The 22559-nt window shown below is 36.4% G+C and overlaps 1 protein-coding gene across 1 annotated transcript in view; it reads right to left on the bottom strand.

Moving 5' to 3' along the window:
• The window catches only part of CFAP47 (cilia and flagella associated protein 47), a 255123-nt gene that overhangs the window by 2665 nt on the left and 229899 nt on the right, over positions 1–22559 (bottom strand). The window contains exons 61-63 of the mRNA XM_085049413.1: positions 18399–18570; positions 16754–16915; positions 7087–7255 (exon numbers count right to left, since the gene is read on the bottom strand). Coding sequence (XP_084905539.1) covers positions 7087–7255; positions 16754–16915; positions 18399–18570 — 503 coding nt within the window. The remainder of the gene's footprint in view (positions 1–7086; positions 7256–16753; positions 16916–18398; positions 18571–22559) is intronic.

The following is a 22559-nucleotide window of genomic DNA, read 5'->3' as shown; positions in this document are numbered from 1 at the left end:
ATTTTGGCAACTGAATTAAACTTTTCTGCACCAATGTTGAAAGAATAGATGAGGGGTTTTTGCTATGTATTTTTAAAGAAACCTCTACTTGAAAACTGGCAGTTGTGATTTTACATCATGTCTGCTGAATGACTCACTTTATTCCAATAAGATTAGTAAATGAGAAATCAGTAGATACTTCTCCATGTGTGCACAGGTTTTCAAAAGTTATATTACTGTTCTACTAAAATCAAAATCTAATTTAAATGGAATATTATTCTGTGTAAAACAGGCATATTAACTCATCTTTATTCTCAGCCTTATTTAATGCTGTGGAATGAACCAGTCTGTAAAGGCAAAATCCAGCAAAAGCAGGTGTGACATGAACCAACATGAGTATCTAATGTCCAAAAATAAAGCTGTCATTTAAGAACAGTAAGTGGGTCTCCAAAGTCATCTAATTATTGTATTAACTTCAGTACAAAATGAAATGGTTTATCTTTCTTTAGTAGAGCAGAGGAGCAATTTAGTTTAAAGAAAATTCAACCTTAGGGTCATATTCACTGTGTGCAAGTCTCATGGATTATTTCAAGGTCAGAGAAAAGATCTGATAGGTCTTTCAGCCAGTGATTTAAACTGAGTATAAAGTTCCTAAAAAAATAAGAATTTCTGTTCATGAAATCCACACATATTGTGACTTGACTATCCATAGTATTAGTAATAGTGGGATTTAAACAAAAATGGTGCTCTATGCCATCTCTCCAATTATCAGCATCAAACAGCTGATACAGACTTCTGGGTAGTAATAACTTTTTGTTAATTTCCTGTTTGCTATAGAAATATCCTAGATTGTATGTTTGGTGAAAAAAAAGATTGTGGCTTGACTTGGTGAAAAGAGCTGCCCATTTTGTGGCTGTGTCAGGTGTTCTGCAGCAGGAGATATTGCTTGTTCCCTGATGGAAACTCATCTGTGAATGATGATCTCATGGGAAAAATATGGATGTTATGATGTGAACCCTTCAGACAGAATTCATCATATTAAAAGGAAAAAAAATGGCAATAAACTAAAAAACTCCACCTTAATATCTCATCTTGAACTATGGTAGTTCATCTGTTGTAAATCATGTGCCATCATCCAAGACAACTGGAGATACTCATTCACAAAAAATTGTGCATTTATGTACTAATTAAATGAAAAAAAACCCCCAAAAATGTTGTTTCAGCTCAGCACTTTCTGCCAAAGGGGAACTGTAATTGTCAACATAACTTGGGGTTCTTTGTTTGGCATTAGAACCACCCAGAAATCAGTAATTTTCAAGGCAACCTAGATTTAAGTAATTTTCAGGGAGCCTTAGACACCCACAAATGTCCATTTTACCAGAATACTTAATTTCCAAGGGCACAATATTGAGGTATTTAAGCACTGCTGAAGCCATAAGTATTTTTTTGTGCCTAAATCTGTACAGCTTAACTTCAATAACTATTCTAAACAATATGAAAACTGCAGCAAGAGCAAGTCTGTCAACTTTAGAATCCATGCAAGTGCCTCAAAGCTGCTGCCTTGGGTTTCCAGGTCAGACACATCACTGCAAAGGAAAACACAGATCAGCACAGTTTCAGACTTCTCTGGAATGGTGGAGAGGAGGGAGAGAGACTTTCAAAGGTCATCCATATATGACCATGTAATTATGATAGAATGTGCCTCACAAGCTGTATTTACCTGCCTCCAAAGCAGGCCAAAATTGCCCAAATCAGAGGAGCTCTTCTTCCTGTTTTTAAGGCAGTGCAGTTTATTGTATCAAATTTGGAATAATTCCAAGACTAGCTCTGGTAGTAACAAAGTCTAAAGAAGAAGGAATTGAATCTGCTGCAATCTGACTATGACTAGAACAGAATTATAAAAGAGAATCTCTAATAAGAAGATATATCTGATATAAACACAGGTAGTTGAGAATTCCAGGCTCTCTGTGATGCATATCTAGGCCTATTTCACACACAATTTAGGAAGAAAGACTGGATCATATTCTGAATGTCCTTGACAATCTGAGGGAGGATTTCTTGTTGAAATAAATTACTTTCTTTTTTCAAAACCTCAACATTCCTGAATCAAAATGTGAAGAGAATAATAATTTGGCTCACCTGATTGGAGTAATGGCCATCTACTGAATCTCTCTGAAAAATGGTTTTAACAATTAAAAACTGAGACACACACTGCCACTTCTCACTAAATAAGTTATTCAAGTAAGTTCATTTAATCATCTTGATGGCTGACTGAGTAGTGTTCATGAAGCAATTTATTCAGCAAATACTGGTAAGAGTCACCAAATAATTTATATAAAAGTCTATTTGTTTGGTATCTAAAACATTTTTACTGATGACTCACGATTCATAGGATTAATTTCCAAAACACAGATTATCCATGGGTGTTCATTGTAGGCTGGAAGTGTTACTGAAGTACATGGTAAATAACTGCTAAAGAAATCTGTTTTATGAAAGTGGATTGGGAGCAAGGATCAGGAATTTAAAGGAATATTGCATTCCAATTAACTTCCAAATAGTGTGAACTCAGAAAAAAACAAAACAAAATTTGCAAGACTTCCTAAAAAGTTAAAACTCAAGAAATTACAGGTAATGCATGGAATATTTCCTGCAATGAATATTTCCCAATATTATATATTGGAAAATAATAATATATTTCCCTAATATTACACTGCAGTGGTGACAAAAAAATGAGCAATTATGATCGGTGTATACAGAATGAAATTAAAGAAAACCTTTACATGAACTGTGTAAGGGAAGAGCAAAAGCAAGAAAACTCATGGATCAAGACACTGGTTGTTTAACAAGTGAAGGAAAGAGGGAGAAAAATCCTCAAACCAATAAAAACCACCTCCCACAAGCAGACAAATGCCCACCCAGGCTCTGACCAATTTCTAATGAAGAAGATGGACAACAGTAATTTTCTTAGCTTAGAAAACACTTCCACATATAATTAAAATTTACTTAATTGACTTCTGCAGTTCAAATATTAGGTGTTTCACAACATTGCTTAGACATTATGCAATCAAAATCCTCCAGGACTGGCAGTGGTCTGAACACCCTCATACAGCAATGGTTCCCATGTTATTTTCACCTTTTGCCATTACCAGAACTGTAAGTCTCAATAAGGAAAATAACCTTTCTTCATGCTTGTGAATCAAAAATGTTGAGTATTGATTCTGCACTCTGCTTCCAATCATAAAAGTCAAGCCAACATCAACACATATCTTATTTAATGGGAAACTATATAAATTATTCTAGTAAGTTACTTACATTTTTCTTCACTCATTCTTTTCAAGCGATACAATTTAAAATAACAGTAAGCTACTGTAAGAAATCTACCAGGAACAAGGCAGAAGGTATTTTCAGCAAGCTGCTGAATATATAACATTACTGTTTGCTGCTAAGATATGCAGTTTTGCTCAGACAAGTTTAGAGAAGCCACACCTGGGTACTGTGGCTGGCACACTGCATCACTGATTTGCAGAACAGCATGACAAATGGTTTTGATATGCTATCTTCCATAGGCTAAGTTAGTGATTATTCAGTAATAAAGGTGCACAAGCCTGACTTCTGGAGGGCTTGATAATGTTACCTGCAATCTGGTTCACTCTGACACCTATTTTATCATTTAAGACTTATTGTGTGTGCCTTCTGCTTTAGAATATCTCACAAGTCTCACACATGAATTACAAAGCAATTGCTCTGGTCTCCAGCTGAATTCAGCACAGTGAAAGGAAATTAACTGCAAGCCAACAGGAATACATCCTTTTCTGAGGATTCACAGCCTCCTGGCTGCTCCACCTTGTGCCTGGCTGGGATTCCTGCCCCAGCTGCATCTTGCCATCCCTCACTCTGGGGGTTTTCTGTTCAGCCTGACCAGCACATCACAGCTCTGGGATGTCCCTGTGGCTCAGGAAGTCCCTTCTTTCCTCACAGCACTTTAAAGCTTTTCTAAGAAGTGTGTTCACTTATTTATCATTAGGGGTAATACTTTTTTTTTTTTTCAGTTAGAACTGCACTGTTTATGAAGACAATTCTAAATTTAGAAGTTTGATTATGGAAAAATGCATATTTAAAAATGCTCCTCAGGCACTGTTTCACTGTTTCTTACCTGTAGCTCAATTAGGTTGTGACATCCTCATTCAAAGCTACAAGCTTTTCCAAAGAAACAAGCATGACTATTCTCCTTACTGCCTTTTCATTACATTTCATTCTTTGATCTACATAATTTTTTCAAGTAATTTTCTCTGTCACTTCTGCAAAATTAAGATTCCTAACAGATATTTAAATAATCATCTAACTTCAATTGCATTGATATGTAGTTGACTGAGAACAGAAGTTTTAATGATGGTTAAAGAACTTTAACTGCTTCAGCAAAGTAATTAAGGTTTTCTGCCATTAATAAAACCTACTGTAAGTATTCATTAATATTAAAGTATCAAAGAATCCACACCATATCCCACAAAGTACCTGATTTGTGTGCAGAAAGATAAACTAGACAACATGATTTCAGTTATATATATATACATTCCGTTAATAAAATATACCCACTAAGTTCTGGTAGAGACAAACTTTAATATATATGTTAATGCTAATTAGTTTCTCAGCACTGGATACTCATCAGGGTAACAAAACAAAAAAATTTGCACATACAATATTAGGATTTAATCTTTAAAAAAAAAAAAAAGAAAAAGATGACTGTAGGATCTTTCTCCATAATCCTAACATCCCATTTTCCTTTACAATATAATTGTAATAATGAACATAAACCAAAGAACTTACACTGCCATCTCTGCTACTTTACAGCTTAATTATCACTGTTCATTGAAACACACAAAAATTACAAATCTGCTACTTACTGTTCAAAGAATTTAATAATAAAAATCTGTTATTGTTAGGAATATGGTTTTACCCTCAGAAATGCAAAAGACATTCTAAAACAAGAGTACTGTAATTCTTTACTGCAACAGCAGCAGAAGAGAGGCACTGTAAAAGAAAAGAAGCTTCTTCACCATTTCTAAAAATAGCCCAAATCCTCAGCCAATATATTGGCTAGAGAGGATACATGCAAGAAAGGCATTTCAGTGTTAGGTCCAGCACTAATTGCATTTCACCACCTCCACTGTTATTCCCCAAATAAGAGGGATTTAATACTGCCTCTATTTAATACACCTAACTAAGTCTGTCTCCCTCAGGTCACTAATGAAAATGATTTCAACAAACACAAAAGGCAGAAGTGAGTATCAGGTATTCTCAAGTTGTCATCAAACCTTATTTCCTGTCAGGGCTGAGAGCACAGCATCTGCATCACACACAGCCACAGATGCTCTGCCTTCCATTAGGACTGCAGGAATTAAAGCTTGTGTGGAGAGCAAGGGGCAAGTCTGGAGTACAGACTTTGCTTTTTGCTACCAAAAAGAGCAAAGAGAACACAAGCCTCATCAAAATATTACTGAAACCACTTAATTCTGCAATTAGAGTAAGAATGTTAGAAATATCTCTAACACGCTGTGATGGAGTTACATTGGTCCAAAATTGCTTATGAGCATCAAGAGTCCTTGATGCATTTTTAAATGTCCAGGAATAGATACAAGAAGATGTGATCTGATATATATATGTATATATATGTAATATGTATGAATGACTGACTTCCTGCAGCCACACACAGAACCAGAGGTGGAGGTGTAAAGAGCTGTCTGCCTAGATCATAATCAGAGACTGAGGTGTGAGTGGATGTACCTTAAAATCCAATTAGACCAAGGCCATCTGTACTGATAAATTCCTCAAAGGAAATTCTGGATTACTGCCTGAGTTCTTAAAAAGCTAATAATAACCTTTGATAGCTGTGTTTGTCCCATTCCAGATGGATTTATGGTTAAAATTCTTTGTTAGTGATGAAAGCTAAGCCAAGACAAGAAAGCTAGCACATTTAGATGTGCCATGCCTAAAAACAGGAGTTCAGTTCCAGGACTTCATCAGAAGTTTCTGAGCTCTGCAGCTGTGTCATATAGCATTTTGTAAATACAAAAAAGAAGATAATATATTCAGACAGCTATCTTCTTTTTCAAATGGAAGAGTGATAAACATCACTGCTGTTTATGTAAAGAGGTTAAGTTAATCAAACATTTAACACAGTAAAAGAAAACAAGTGGGAGGGATTGAAGGACCTCGTTTTTCCAGGATTAGAGTTTCTTACTCACTGCTGTACAAGTTGTCACTTATAGAGATAAAACACTATAGTGATTTTCCATGTATCTTTTTATCAACTTTCTTTGACCATCTTATTTCTTAAATCAATATTTTTGTTTCACTTCTAATACAGTAGCCTGAAAACATTGCCAGCATGAAGTAAATAGATTTAAAGTGGAAACCATGATTTACAGGGAATGTAGGATGTTTGCCCCTGCTGTGTGTTTTCAACAGATTGCTTTTAAAGAGTAATTTAAAACATGAAAACTGGTTTCTGAATTAATAAGAACATTTTTACTGCTGAAGGAATCCATGTCTTCAAATGTTTCCTGACCTTCAGACTTACACAGGCTACTTGGTTGCAAATAATTTTGTTTATTTTGCATCTTGCTTCAAAAGAGCTATTCCTGGCTTTGTGCTCTGAAATTCTATCTTCTACAGTTTGGCACCTGCCTTCTGGAGCCTTTGATCCTATGAGATGTATAGTACAATTAAAATCAATAACCTAGGCTGCACATCTGCAATTCTATATTCTCCACCAGTTCTTAACAGGATTATTTTGATTCTCTGTGAAAGTCATGTTGTCTATGGAGCTGGGGCAAACATATCAAGATTAATACCTGCCTCTGGTGCTATGGTGAAGGGATAACATAGAAATTGAAATACAGTAAAATACAGTGTAAAATACAGTGTAAAATACAGTATGTTTTTCCAGCTTGTCATGAATCAATTCTCAAAATTTAGTTTTATTCTTGTCCAATGTGAGGAGTAACAAAACCCTCACAGCACATGCACTGGTGTGTTCCAGTGCTGCTCTTTGGTGCAGGATTTCTTTTCCAGCTGGCACTGCTGCAGCTGCATTTGTGCATTGCTTACCTCGATGACCAGTGTTGCTGTGTGCTTCCTGCCATACATCCTTGGCTTGTACCCCACTGTTATTGGGGTTCCCACAGTGCCTGCTGGGAGAAGCTCTCCAGCCTGTGGCATTACGAGGAAATCAGGATCGCTGCCCGCCAGGAAGTGTGCAGTGAATGGCTCCGGGGAGCTGTGGAAAAGCACAGGAGATTGCTGAGCCTTTTACAGCATCTTAACAGGGTTGATCTGCAATCTAACATTGAGGCCACCATGTGGTGTGACTCAGGAAACACGGCATGGAATGAATATGGAATGTTAACAGCCTTCTTACCTTCAGAATAATTATTCTGCAGTAATTATTTGTAAACATTTGTAATCTTTATACACAGGGACCTGCATACTGGTCTTCAGTTTCAAACACATTTACATGCTGTTATAAATATTAGATTAACTATGGAATTATGATAGCATTTCCCACTAGAAAAAAAATCATTTGACTTGTAAAGGTATAATAATAGTGATAGAAGTAAATTCCATATCAGAATGAAAATCCATTTTTCCTATTAAAAGCACTCCCTTCTCCAATCTCTAATCAAATAAAACTGACAAGCTACCTGTTTTATTAAGGTTTATGACTAGAACTGAATTTGCATTCTGGCAGAGTGTTGCTAGATTAGGAGGAAGTTCTGAAAGCCTTGAAATGAAGATATGAAAAATAATAATTTTCTATTACTGTTTTCATATTTTTCATAAACTGAACACTTTAAGATTTTGCAATAACATAATTAGGTTCCTCTATTGATATTATTGTATATCTCTTATCTCAAAGAATTTCTGTCACAGGTACTGCAGATCTTGTCTTACAGTTTGTTTCACAGCAGTGCTGTTGGACACAAAGAAAATGCTTAGTCCTGGTACAGAAATTGGCTGAGCACTATGAAACAATCTTAGGCCAACCCCGGACTAAAGCCTGTCCATCACAGCTCCTCAGGGACTCCCTGCAGTAAACATTCTCAGCATGAAAAGACTGTACATTTTTGTATTTTCTGGGGAGGCATTCTCTTAGTTTTTATATGTGTTGCTGAGAACAACTCTATCGCTCTCTGGACAGAAGGAGAACACAGGAAATTGAAACTAGAAATACAATGGGCTGGTCAAACATTAATCCAAAACACCCTGGCACCATACAGCAGGGCAAGTATCGTGGGTGCTTAGAGGGAAAACATTTTCAGTTGATAAAACTTGAAGAATGAAAAGCTAAGAGCATCGCAAAGAAAAGCTGTTCAAATCTGTTTATTCACGGACTGTCAGACCAGAAATAACACTTCTCAAAGAAAATACCCACAAAGAAATGAAATTTAATATTTTATGACAAGTCACATCTCTACGGAAATGTCCCACATTTCCTGGGCAAGTTCTATCCTGTGGGTGGCACGCTGGGCCTCTGTCATCCTGTTTAAAAATAGCCCTCCTTTGGAACATGTTCTCATGAAAGGTTGTACTATATTCAAAATGCTCTCGTGAAAAAAAGGTCACACCGCCAGTTTATAGAAACAAACAGCACTGAGTGCAGAAAACAGAAACCGAAAAGCTTCTGCTGCCTCAAAAAACAATTAACTGCTATTTAGCAGTTCTGTTAGACTTGGGTGCATCAGCAGATTTAGCCTGGCTTTTCCTCCAGGTGACAGCAAGGTGGGCAAAAGTACTGAATATCTGAAACTACATTTCCAGTCTTGTGACATGAAACTTATGCTAACAACCTCTTTTTGTGGTGCCTAAAGCTGTGCTGCTGAGTTTACAGCCCTGGGCCATCAACACTAATCCTGCTGGGCCTGAGCTCCCATCCATGTGCTGGATAAGCCTTGAATTTCCACATCTTTATTTCCCTCAAGATCTGCTCAGCTGTGAGTGCCTGCAGCACACCTACAGCACACAGAGAGCAGGCACAGCATCAAAAAGAAGTGACGCTCCTAGACCGAGCAGCAGAGCAGAGCACTCATCAAAAATGCCTCAAAAATATTGAAAACCTCATTTCTGAAAACACAAACCTGGACATGGCTCTTCATTTCCAACAGCACTGCTCTACAGACTATGTTCAGGAACATTTTAAGGCAGCACTTGCTTTATCTCCTGTGTTCAGTCTGTTTTCCAGTAAGTAGTTAGGGATGACAACTCCTAATAAGTACTTGGTGTCTTTGTGAGAAATCCAAGAGCATGACTTGGACTGCAGATGTGATGATGAAATGCTAAGGGAGATGAGGCAGGGACAGGCTGCATGCACAGCAGACACAAGAAAATAGGGATTTCATTCCTGCAGAAATTGCCTCTTAGCGGAGTGTTATGCAACAGTAGTTTGTTTTGGGGGGTTTTCCAAGACCTCAAAACAGTCAGAAAACACAGAGGAGAAAAAGCTACAGTTTTTGTCCAGACAAGGGGACCAGACAGTTTAAAATGAAACTGTCACAAAACTCATCTATAATTATGCACACGAGATATTTACCAAGTCACAGAAAAATAATCTTATTGCATCAATCTTTTCAGATTTTAACATTCATAAACAAAAATGGAAAAAACTAGTAAAAAAGATTTAAGTAAAATCTGATTGATTCTTGACAGCATTATCACAAGGTTCTAGAGAGGCAGCTGTAATTATTTTCCTGTTGAGTAAAATACACAAATGTCTACGAACTTACATGAACATATATAATCATAGCTAAAACCTCCTTGTTCCCTCCCCAGAATGTGTCACTTTTAAGCAAAAGAGTCAGGGCATTTAGTGGATGTCAAAATATTTCTCAGAGTAGAAACTATGTCCAAATAAGGAAAATAGAAATTCTAACAAATTAAATGTATAGCCATAATACAATAGGCCAGCAGGGATTCTGATGAAGATAGTACAAAAAACAGCAATTAAAAAATCACACATAATCAGAAGCAGGAACCTTGCACTGATAAATCATGCATTGTTTTAAAAATAAATCTAAAGATGCCCTCTCGAGACAAAACAAGCCGTGCTTTCACTGCTGTTCACATTAGGGAGATGAACTGGCATGCTGGGTACCTCACAAGCATAAGTAAATTGCTTTCTCATTCTCATCTTTCATAATAAAGAGAAAGCTGGAGATGAAACTCCCAGAATAGCACCTGAATTTCAGACATTATCATTTTCTGTGTCTGTATATTTCATGTATAATTAGAAATTAATAATTATATATTTTTTAAATGATTAAAATTTAATTCCTCCTTTTTGATTACTCCTTCAGGTAAAGCAGCTCTAGACCCAATGTTTGGCTTGTCATTTCTCAGCCACGAAGGTCAGCTGGGAGGCAGTCTGTGCTTCTTCAAGAGGGTGGCAGATACTAACAGACTTTATAAAGCTTAATGATGTGCACACTTTTGAAAACACATATGAACCAAGCACAAATGAATTAGGAAATGTAAGGACTGAGGCCTTGTAAACCAAAGTAAATGTGATTTCCCCTCTGTCTTTCCTTAACTCCTCTCATAATTGTTTGATGCTGGAATCAGACAACATGAACTCTGTCCTTTCTCAAATAATGAACAAGAGTAAATACTAATTTGGATTTAAATAATAAATGGACAATCAAATCATGGCAACCTGGAAGAGAGGAAACTGAGCTGGTCTTTATTGGACATATTTATAATTACTCCTTTAATCTTGTCCTTAAATAGCAGTTTGTGCTTATCAGAGTTCTCACGCTAGAGAATTTTCAAATTATTAAACTAAAAAATAATAGCATCTTACATCTTCAACTAAAGAAAAACTTAAAATTTATATTCCTGTAGACATCACACTTCAAAACTTAAAAAATACTCACCAAAACTGAAAATACAAGCCTTTATTAAATTAAGGCTCAAAATAGGTTTAACATTTCATTTTCCAAAACTACTGAAGCAGTAAATTATTACTGTAGAAATATTCCTTTAAAAAACTCAGTATTTTGAAAAGCCATACATAAAAATACCAGCTCATAGTCCTTTTGATCAAATGTTTGGGTATCTTTTGTTAATAAAAGAAAAAGAACAAAATGTCTAAATCTGTAAAGTACCTAAATGCTTCAGCAAAGAAGAGATATGAAAATGCCACAATGTGGTTCAATAGTTAATCACAACTAAACTTATTTATTGTAATTTGTAGTTAACATCTGTTGGATGACACAAGAAATTTCAGTTATTTCACAGTCAAGTCCTTTAAACTTTTTAACTGTGTGCATTTGTCAAATTCTATAGAATTATTAGTGACACTTGGTATGATTTAGATAATTTCTTAGTAACCAAAAAAAAAAGAAAGACAAGGAAAAAATAAATTAGGAACTCATTATTTATCAAAATTCATTATGTTCCATACCCAAACCAACCCTGGTTTAACTGGCTGCTCTAAATCCTGAACTCTGGACATCAGAGAAGATTTAAACTCCAACTATCACTTCTGTGGCTTTGGAAAAGCTGCTCAGAATTAAAGGACTTTCAAAAAATATGAGCAAACTCTGCATGACAAATCACTGTCAGGGAATGCTTTACCAACCCTAACATGACTTTTTGTTGTGTGCATGTTGTAAAACCAAAGCAGGAGTTGGAGGTTTTATCTTCACGAGACAATTTCTGTCTCATCCCTGCTCTACCCAGGGGTGCTGTATTTGCAGACTGAGTGATGACCTGAACCAGCTCCTGGCTAAATGTGTGACATGTCAAAGATTGCATTATTAGGAAGGATAATCATAACTTTTTGGAAGGTCTGCTGCATGTTTACATTATCAATATTTTCCACTGGTCTCCATTTAGACTCCAAAAAATGGAGCCCAGTCAACATTTGTGCTTTGCAGCTGCCACTGTGTGGGAAGTGCTGAGATAAAGTATTCTAATTACATCTTTAGATTAGTGGTAGAATTTTGTAGAACTGCTAACAAAGAGATTGCTGGAAGAATCCAGGTCTGTAACATGCACAGCAATGGGTGAGAGAGTCCAGGAGAGGATGCATGAGCTGAGAACTTATCAAAAGCATTTTCTTGCAGCACACTTAATTCTGGCTTGAGGTAGTTCTAGTGAAATACAGCAGTAATTACAGTAAAATAGAAATGGTTCTTAGAATTGTAATTGTAAACTTTTTTTTTTTTTTAGTTTTCCCTTCAACGTTAGGGAGGGTACAGAAACAAAATGGGTTGCTCACTAATTCCTCAGAATCAAAATTAATTTTGTGTGATCAAGGAATGTCTTTAATTGAACATTTATTCTCTGCACTAGGAAATGTGCATAGAAGAAATAAGGAAACTCTCCAATGAAAAGTAGTTCAAGACAATTAAATCTGCACATGCAGTCATTTTAAAGCCTAATTTCATCTTTATTCTCATCTCCCAGCCCACCAGTTTGGGGTTTTTTTCCTCTTTATTCTAGCTCTGTTTCCATAATCAGGTGGAGCCTTGGATTTTGCAGATGCCACTCTGTGGAGATCAAATCCACACGAGGCTGTTTGCTTTTGTGACAGCAGGTGCTACATTTTTCTGAGGTGCAGTTTGAGTTTATCCAGGAAGTTTCCTTAATGGAACAAATACTCTGTTTGTGATACACACAGGATTTGAGTGACAGGTTGGGATGGCAAGATGGAAAGAATTCCACTGTATAGAGGAAGCCAAACATAACAGAAATAATCACTAAGAGGCACATGGAAAGATACAATGAAAGTGGTGACAGGAAACTATGTATGAGAAAGAAGCAGACAGAACAACTAGGAGAGAATTATCCTCCAACTTGACTGAACCTTCAAATGCAGTGAATTTTACAAAAGATTTCCAAGTGAATATAGTGTTCATATCTATCTATCTATCTATCTATCTATCTATCTATCTATCTATCTATCTCACACATTTCATGTTGGCTACTGAAGTATTTGCACTGGAAAACACAAGGTAACACTCTGCACTAGCTGGACATCAGTATTTTAATGTGAAGGAATAAATCCCATCATCAAAGTACCTCTGTACAGGAAGATAGAGCAGTAAAGAAGCTCCAAAATACACTTCTGTATGAATACAAATGTCCTGATCCCAAACTTAATTGACAAAAAATACATTTTCAGTAAGCCAGTATAGAAAGGACTAGTTTTCTTAAGCAAAGCATCACCTTGAGAATTTTCATTTTATGTTTCAATTACAGATTTCAATATAAAATAGACCATTAATTTAAGATGGATACAAAAAATTTTGTAAGTTTTATTTCCAAGGATAATATTCTATCCATTTTTGTTAATACTGCTGTCATTCTGTAAACCATTGGCATTCAATAATGCATTTGGTATTAAAACAAGTGCTAATATTATCTCAAATATTAGAGGTTTGTACTAAAACAAATTACCTCAGTGGAAATGCTGCCAATGATTTCAGCTGGTGTTGAATTAAACCTACATTAATGATAAAACCCGAAAAAGGTCATCCATGAATATTAAGAATTGGTAGATTTTTCTTATTTAGGAAGTGAAGTCTGCTGATTTGACTCTAATCAAGCTTAATGCCAATACAAGAAACCCTTCAACAACATGTTCCTTTGAAATATTTGAAGGTGAAAGGAAAATATTGGTCTATTCCTACATCCCAACTGACATAAGTGCATAGGGTTTTAAAAAATATGTTTTCTTCATGCAATAAAACTAGCTACATTCTCAGTATCTTTTTTTATTCACTGGAGCTTATATTGGGCTATTTTTCATTGGGTCATGTGTGTGTCAACTTTAAATGTATAAAAGGGTGCATTACATATTTGCATGAACTGCCAGAGCTTTCATTATTGCAGATCATTGTGAAGAGTGTAGCAATGACCTCCCATTTGTAACTGCTCATCCTTCTTGAAGCAAATACACCAAAATCATTAATTCAGTCTGAGATATTTTGTACACACTGAGGATTTTTCGGGGGGAAGTGGAGGGAGGAGGGGAGGTGGGTGTGTGGAATTAAAGGAAGAAGCCCACATTTGAATTGCAGTAGCTGTAAAGAAAAAGAAACCAAAACTCATTGATCTCATTCAATATGGTGTGTGTGTATGTGTATATATATAGATACACACACAAGAATCCTGACCTGTCCTTACTAAGATCCTAAGCCTTTTTCGGGCCTGTGGTTCTCAAATATAATTTGTTGCACCACTATGTGCCCTGCTAGCTCAAAAAGATGCAGAGGTGTTTTTAGTGATGCTGTGCAAACCCTCTGTACTGAGAGTAGCTGGAGAAAAAGACTCACCTGCAGAGTCCCTCCCTTGCAGGCTGCTCAGAAATACATTTCTGTTTCCCCCACAGTTACTCTCAAAGTAGCAGTGCCATGAGTGACTGCCCAGTAGAAGAAAAGACAGAAAGTATCTACATGCAAGGAGAAAAAATAACCACCTCTCCTAAAGTAACAGAACTGATTCTCTATGGAATGTGCTGCTCATTGCTTACTTATGAAAACTCCAAAGAGCTGATCATTTTTTTTTTTCAAAATCTGTAGGATGACACTTTATATCCTATTCAAAATTTTTAAACCCCGTTTTATTATTTCATTCTGTTATTTTTAATTTAAGTCATTTGAGTTATTAAAGCGTTAAATTACACCTGTAATATATGTTTTTGTCATGTAATTTCTTTTAATCTGCAGATCCAGTACTCTAGGTGTTGACTGGCTGAGTGTTCTATTTCTATACAAAACCACCAAAATCTCCTAAGCAAATCACAGGTAAGACAAAGCAATATATAATTTACAGAGCAGATCACAGAATGCCAGAATCACAGAACAGGTCAGGTTGAAAGGGAACACAGTGGGTCACCTCCTCCCACCTCTCTGCTCAAGCAGGGTCATCCCAGAGCACATGGCACAGCCTTGTGTCCAGATGGCTCTGGAACATCTCCAGTGAGGGACACTCCACACCCTCTCTGGACAATCTGTTCAGTGCTTGGTCTCTGCACAGGAAAGAAATTCTTCCTCATGTTCAGGTGGAACTTCCTGGGCATCAGTTTGTGTCTGTTCCTCTTGTCCCATTGCTGGGCAGCAGGGAGCAGAGCCTGGTCCATCCCTGACCCCTCCCTGCAGACACTGACACACTGGGATGAGGTTCTGTTTCAGGTATCTCAGGCTGAACAGGCCCAGCTCCCTCAGCCTTTCCTCAGCGAGATGCTCCAGTCCCTTCAGCATCTTTGTCACTCTGCTGGACTCACTCCAGGAGCTCCATGTCTCTCCTGTGCTGAGGAGTCCCAAACTGGACACAGCACTCCAGGTGATCCTCACCAGGGCTGAGCAGAGGGACAGGATCACCTCCCTGACCTGCTGGCACTGCTCTTCCTAATGCACCCTGATGAGTGGAGCTCCTGGTATCGTTTATAACTCAGAACTTTTTCAGTACATGCAAACATTACATTTTGCATTTGAAATGTAGGGGGAAAAGCTTGCTATATAAAATAAAGTTCGAATTTGTTTAAGGGCAAAAGGCAATCTATCTTCCATCATGGTTTTTTCTTTATATAACTGTAATGACTCAGGTTTTATAATACCTTTCTGAAGAACATCAGGTATCTTCACTACTATCAAACACCTACCAGGAGATTACAGCATTGCCAGAGCAATTGCTTCACTTTTGTTCCTGAAACAGCCCATTCTATTGAAGCTGTTAACTTGAACACTGTGATAGAAGCCTTTTTCAGAGTCCTCAATAATTATCATCACTGACAGACATCTAAAACCTGGAACAACTGTCCATCCTAGAGACACAGCTTTTGGAAATGACCTTTGAAAAAAAAATCAGTTGGAACCAAATACACTTCCTGATGGGGATGAAACAAAAGGATGTATCTACAATGAAAGTGTCAATCTGCATATCTGTCACACTTTCTAGATATATAGTAAAAATAGTTAATTTAAAAGAAAATAAAAGAAACCTTTACATTTCCATAAGCTAAATAGATTGTAAGTATCATGATTCTTTCAGATTCACTGTTTCCTATTTTAAAACTTATTTATCATTACCACACAATTTATTCCTTGACTTCTTGCAGTGTACAAATGACACTGAGTTTACTATAACATTGCAAAACTCCAAGAAAATAATTTAAATATTTAAAAAATAAATAAATGGATATTTCTGCAGTATTTTTAGAAAAGGAGAGCAACAAAATGCTGAAGAATTACACCATTATTTTAGTTAGTAGAAGTAGAGATTAATTCATAGCATACTTACATATTATAACAGAAGTACTTTAAAAAGAATGGCACATTTAAAATTTTTTAAAGCACAATGTGAGGGAATGTTTTTAACTTGGTGTAAGCATAAAGTACCTTGAAAAAAATCTATTAGTAAAAGCACTAAAGCCTTACTAGTGAGCCTTTAATACTACTAAACACCTTCCTTAACATTGTATTTCACATTTAACACATCTCCAAGACTTTTGGGACAAAACTAAAGTCATAACACAAACATTTGGATTTATTCCATAAATTTTTTCTTGAAAAGCTGAAGCCTAAATATAGAATGTTTCTGTTTTCTACAGCAAAGCTTCAAAATCGCATTTGTTACTTACACAGTGCAGGTCTTGAAAATAATGATGAAACAGCTGCATCCCAGTTATGTTTCTGTTGCCCAAATTTATCCTAACCAATGTGTTTGAATAGGAGTTGTACCCTCAGAAAGCTGCATAAATATTAAGTGTTTTTACCTGGTCTGGCTTGTGAGCTTAAAGCCAACTATGGATTCCTTATTCAGGCCAACTGCTTCAATGTTGATCACATCATCCACCTCTGGCTCTGTAGCAATGAACAGCAATGGAAACTTCCACAGACCTCCTCTAGTACACTGAACTGCAAGCAATGCCTCAGTCCTTGAAATTTCAGACAAACACACTCAATACATGGAAAAACATTACGAAACATAAAATGATTAATGTACAAAATAATCCTTGAGTATGTAGAAGTACACTACATTAAAATGAAAATACAAATGGGTTTAAATCAGAATACATACCTAATTTTGCATGGCATTGTATATAACAGGTAAATTTGACTGGAATGTAGATTAAATAGCATTAGATATTTACAGCAAAATACAAGAAAGAACATACTATGAACGTAACATTCCTAGCTGGCACAGCCATGAGATTTTATTCTTCTTCTGCTTGCCCTCTTTTGAGCAAAAAAAAAAAAAATCACTGAATTTATTTTACTCATTATTTTGTATTTACTGACATGTTAGAGAAGAACTTTGCAGTTCAGATCTCACAAAGGTCTATATACTTAAGAAAAAAGCCAGACTGATGCCTGTGGACCATCTAGGAGAGTTGGTGCTGTAGATTCTGAAGATAACAAAACTAATTGCAGTCATTGAGTCCTCTTCATGAAGCCTGGTAAGTCTCAAGTACACAAAGATAAAAAAATCCAAACAAAACTAAAAAATAATACAGTAAAAAGGACAGAGTAGAAAAGGCTTTCTAAATTCACCTCCCTCTGACACAATGACACTGCATTGGGTGTGTGGATCATTCTTACAAAAGGTTTGCTCTTTACTTATTTCATTAACCTTCTGGACTACTGCAACAAAGAGTAACCTCCTGCATCCTAAAGATAACTTTTTCATGCAGTCCATGATACTCAGCAGTGACTGCTCCCTAACACTGCTGGTAACACTGGGACTGAATTCACTTTGTGCCTGCAGGTCATTACAACTTCTCTTCAGCCTCCTCCTGACACACATTTGATTGTATCCAAAGGAAGGGGCAACTTCCCTCTCTCCAAGAGGATCTCACTTCCATGGTTTCCTTTTAAAGAAGGGGGATGTTCTTAAATAAATCAAAGCACATACATCATTTCTCACATCACAACTATAGAAAAGGAGAATAATTTCCTGTGGATCACTGTTACAGGAGCACTAGAGACTAATTCCAAATTCAACTATCCCATCTAGTTAAAGAATACACCCACATGTTTGTAGAGAAGTTTTCCAACTTCTCTACTGGAAGTCCATCTTGTTGGGCTGATAGTCCATCTTGTTTGTATGTTTTTTATGAATTATGGGAACAACTAATTTTCATTGGAAGCCTTCCAATATGTGATGTTTAGGAGTAAAATGATGCACACACCGACTATGGAATTGAACAGAACAATCTGACAAGCTCTAAAAAAGAAACACTATCAGTTTTAAACCAAAGGCATCATACTGAGAAGCAGCAAGGGAGAAAATCTAAACCCACAGATCTCAGAGGTGAAAACAAAATGAGTAAAAGAAGGCAGAGAGATGATTATATAGGTAAGAGTGACCAGACAGGACTCCATTAAATGTTTTTTTGGTAGTAAGGAACAGGAGCTTACCTTATGGGTTTGCTAGGTGCAAACACTACATTAAAGACCACTGTTACAATTCTGGATTCTGTGTCCCATTCTTTTTCAAGCAGCTGCATACCAAGCCAAGATTCAAGCTGAGATTTAATTTCATCTGATTGACATTGCAATTCATACAGAAACTCCAGTGTTTCAGAAGAACCTAAATGATACAGGAGAAAAATATCAGTCTGTGTGTGCTGTAATTTCACACAGTTGGTTGGCTCAGTGTTACAATTCTTTCATTTGTTACTAAAAATGAAAAATAAGTAAAACTTGCAATTATCTAAAACTTCAGTGATTTCCTTCTGATTGCATAATAAAATCTTCCCATTTCACATGACAGGCTATATAGTTTCCAGCAAAATGGAAGCTGGAAGACTTACTTGGGATATGTGAATGGTAATAGCAATATTGCTCTGGCTACCACATCTGCATTATGGAGAGATATTTCTAGTTCATCAGCCAAATGAAAATTTCAAGTATGTAATACTCTTTTTGAGTAATGCCATTGGGACAATTGAAAAAAAAATCATTAAGGACATCAATGCCATTGATGGCTGCAAGCCTGAGAAACAGAATACAGAGAAATAGTGAAGATGTCACCAGCAGCCTTTTTTCTTATTCCCTGAAGCAGCTATTGAAAGGCCAAGTTGTAATGACATAAAAATAAACAGCTGAGCTTCTTGAATCAAATGTCTCCTCCAGCTGTAATAAAGAAAACTGAGATATTCAGTATATAATAGTAATTTGTGCACAGAAGGGAACATTTCTATGAGGAAAAGAATCTCAAGCTGCTAATCCATTTAAAAGTTTTACACATTTTATGGATGAGAAGTGTTTTAACACAAGCACTAACTCCTACAGATTTCATTTTACTATGACCACATATTTCAGGGCACATTTTGAATTTGCACAGCTGAGTACAAATGCACAGAACTGCTGGGAGTGTATCCCTGTACACATATCCTGGCTGCAGAGTGCCAGTCTGCTGCAGAATTAATTCCCAGGGCCTCCCAACTCAGAATGCTAAAATAGACATGACAGATTTGTTTATATGAAAAGTCCAAGAGACAATGTTGAAAAAAAGCTCACTTTGGTACTGCCAATCTGCAAAACTACAAAAAAATTTAAGTGAGTATGGAGATGCCTTCCCACACTTCTGGTCCTTTGTCCTTCTCTGAAATGCACAATTTCCCTCTTCCCACTTCAGCAGCTAACAGGAGGCATGAACTTTTGTTGCTTCATTTTTGTAACACACAGATTAACTCTAAGAGATGTAGCAGTTTATACTGAAACATTTCTATCTCTTTAAAGTAGACTCTTCGCAGAGCTCTGTACAACATATGACAGATTAAAGTCACACAGATGTAAGCAAAGTATTATGGCCAGCATATGAGATTATCAATCATAGATTAGATACATGCTGAGTACCAAAATACAGGATTTCCATGTATTAATCCATATATGCATGTACTTTATTACAATAAATGTAATTTGTTAAATTGAAATTCAATATGAACACTTTTTCCTACAGTCTATAAAATTTAGGATCACCCTACATTGTTTCATGCTTTGCTGTTTCTCCATTTGAAAAATATAACATTTATGTCATGCATTGGGATTCCAACACAGCCCAAGGCTTTTAGGAGTCACCCTTGACAAATGCCAGGACATGAAGATTCAGATGTTGACAATCAATGGGAGAGGAAGGATGACACAATTCAGACCATTCCACAGTGAAAAAAAATTGCAGCTGTTGAGCAGATGCTTCTTTCAGCAGTTATATCACACAATGCTACTTTGAAAAAGCTTATTTCATAGTTCAGATTCTAGGAAGACAAACAGCATTGGGAATTGCATGCTGCTTTTAGTATTCAAAGACATTTGGTTTTGGTTTGACATATGTATATAGAATGTTTTAGTCAGAAGCAATTAAATTTAAATTTTTTTCTGCTCCAGGCTGTTTTACAACCTGTTCTATGCTTATATTAAGTAATTAGTTAAAATATTTTAATACTTCCAACACCTAAGGAAAAAATGATGCATTTCTGAATGCCAATATTTGAAAACTTCGTTATGTTGGTCCCTTCAGTTTATTTTAATCTGGATTGCTGATCTAGTTTAGGACTGCTAAAAAATGTAAAATAGAGTTGTATTTTTCATCACAGCTGCCCTGAAGACTCCAATATTATCATACTGTGGGAAGTCTCTGTGAAATGTTAATATTTTATTCTAGCAATCCTGTACTACACATGCTGCTTAAACAACTGGCAGAACCCAGGGGGAAAAAAAAAGTTATGAAACAGCTAGAAAACTGTTCAACTTTTCAAATATTCAGAGTTCTCTTGACTCTTAGAATTTCCAGTTTCAGTTAAAGTGGCAGAATAAATAAAACACTGAGAAAGAATTAACACTTCCTTTAAAGCAAAGTCAAATGCAATGTAACATTCTGCTCAAACAGGCCTGGACCCTTTATGCCCAGCTCCTTGTATGCTTTCATTCAGTTTTCTGTTCATTTCAGTTCAGTTTCTTTTTAAAAATCACCATTTTTAGTACAGGTAAAATTCTTGTTTTATCTAATGCAAGATGTAAAATCCACATGCAGATATAAAAGTATACCCCAATTAATGCACTTGAGTTCTGTAAACAGAGAGCAGCAGGGAGAGCTTTAGCCATATCTGACTGAACTCAGAGATACTTATCAATCCAAACACTGTGAAGCTACAAGCATGCTATTCATACACAGCTAGTTAAATCTAGGAAATAATAATTCTGATTATAAAAAATATTACTTCTTCATATTTTCTGAATAATATTTTGCCTTATTTTAGTAAGAAAAGAAAATATGTTCTGAGGTAATTCTTCCAAGACAGTTTATTTTTAATCATGAAACATTTCTTCTTTTGAAAGGCCATTAGGCTCAGTACATCAGTGTTCTCATTTGGGTAAATAAAGATTTCCAAAAAGGTAGTATGCATTTAAGCAACACTCATGTATGCAAAATTACTGAAGAACACTGATGTTTAAAAACCAATCAGGCTTTTCAGCTGTGCAGTTCTAATGGTTGTCATTTATTTGCAAGTTCTAGTAAGGACACTTCTTCAAAAGCTCTGGAATAAAAGTGCTCTTTAAATAGCCACTAAGAAGATGAAAGGATATAAATCACTTTAAAAAAAAATAATTTTGTGACTCATAAGACTTATATCATGAAAACTCCAAGGATTTTACACTCTGGGAATACAAACTGGGAAACTGGGAATTTCTGCAAATGCTTGATTTACTGTAAAACTAATTAATAGATATCACATGCATCTAAAAATTAAAGGAGCAGTCCAACAGCTTCACAAAATGGGAATCTCAGAGATTTAAATGACATTTGAGTGGAAAAGAACCTGTGTTCAAGCTTCAAAAGAGTCACTTACAAAGACATTTGAAGATGAGGCTGTTGCCTATAGAAGGCACTGAAAGACCCACTGGATATTTCTGACCTCAAATGGAGTTTCACAATGTCAGGAGAGAAGCCTTTGTTCCTCCCTCCAGTTTCTGAAAAGGGAGTGTTTGATTTCACTGAAGACCAGCTCATTATACACTGCATTTTCTGGTGATAAAAATCTGCTGGACACTGGATGCTGCAGTCTCTCGTGGATACCCAGAGGAGATCTGGCTGTCTGAGCTCTCCACAAATAGCGCTTAACCCGCGGCGCACTTGGTGACACAAACATGGCAAAGGGGAGCATCTCCCTAAGGGACCCTTTCCTTGCACACTGTCTCCCATTCCCAGTGAGGCAGATGGAAATTAAAACATGCTGAGACTCCAAAAATTCTTGCCCTCATTGCAGAGGCTTTTTCTGGGATCGATGCAGTAAAACAGAGGTGCAAGTGTGTGGCTAGCACAGGTCTTTCCCATGAGAATTCCTTTTGTGTTTTATAAATAAAGATAAGGTTTGGATGTTATTAAAAACAGTGTCCCAAGTTCTGGATGGTGCAGGCCTGGCCAATCAGGCCTAGGGGGAGGTTTCTGGCTGACCAATCTGGGTGACCTTTGAAAACTCTATATATATGATGAAATCAAAACAATAAAGGTCTTTTTCCTTCTTGCCACTGAGAACTGGGTTCTTTACTCTGCTAGTGGCTCAACAGCGACACAAG

This window comes from Lichenostomus cassidix, chromosome 1, assembly GCF_008360975.1.
Source record: "Lichenostomus cassidix isolate B80296 chromosome 1, HeHo_3.0, whole genome shotgun sequence".
NCBI classification, from domain to species: domain Eukaryota; kingdom Metazoa; phylum Chordata; class Aves; order Passeriformes; family Meliphagidae; genus Lichenostomus; species Lichenostomus cassidix.
The sequence above is the reverse complement of the archived record's forward strand: the minus strand, read 5'-3'. Positions and strand labels throughout refer to the sequence as shown.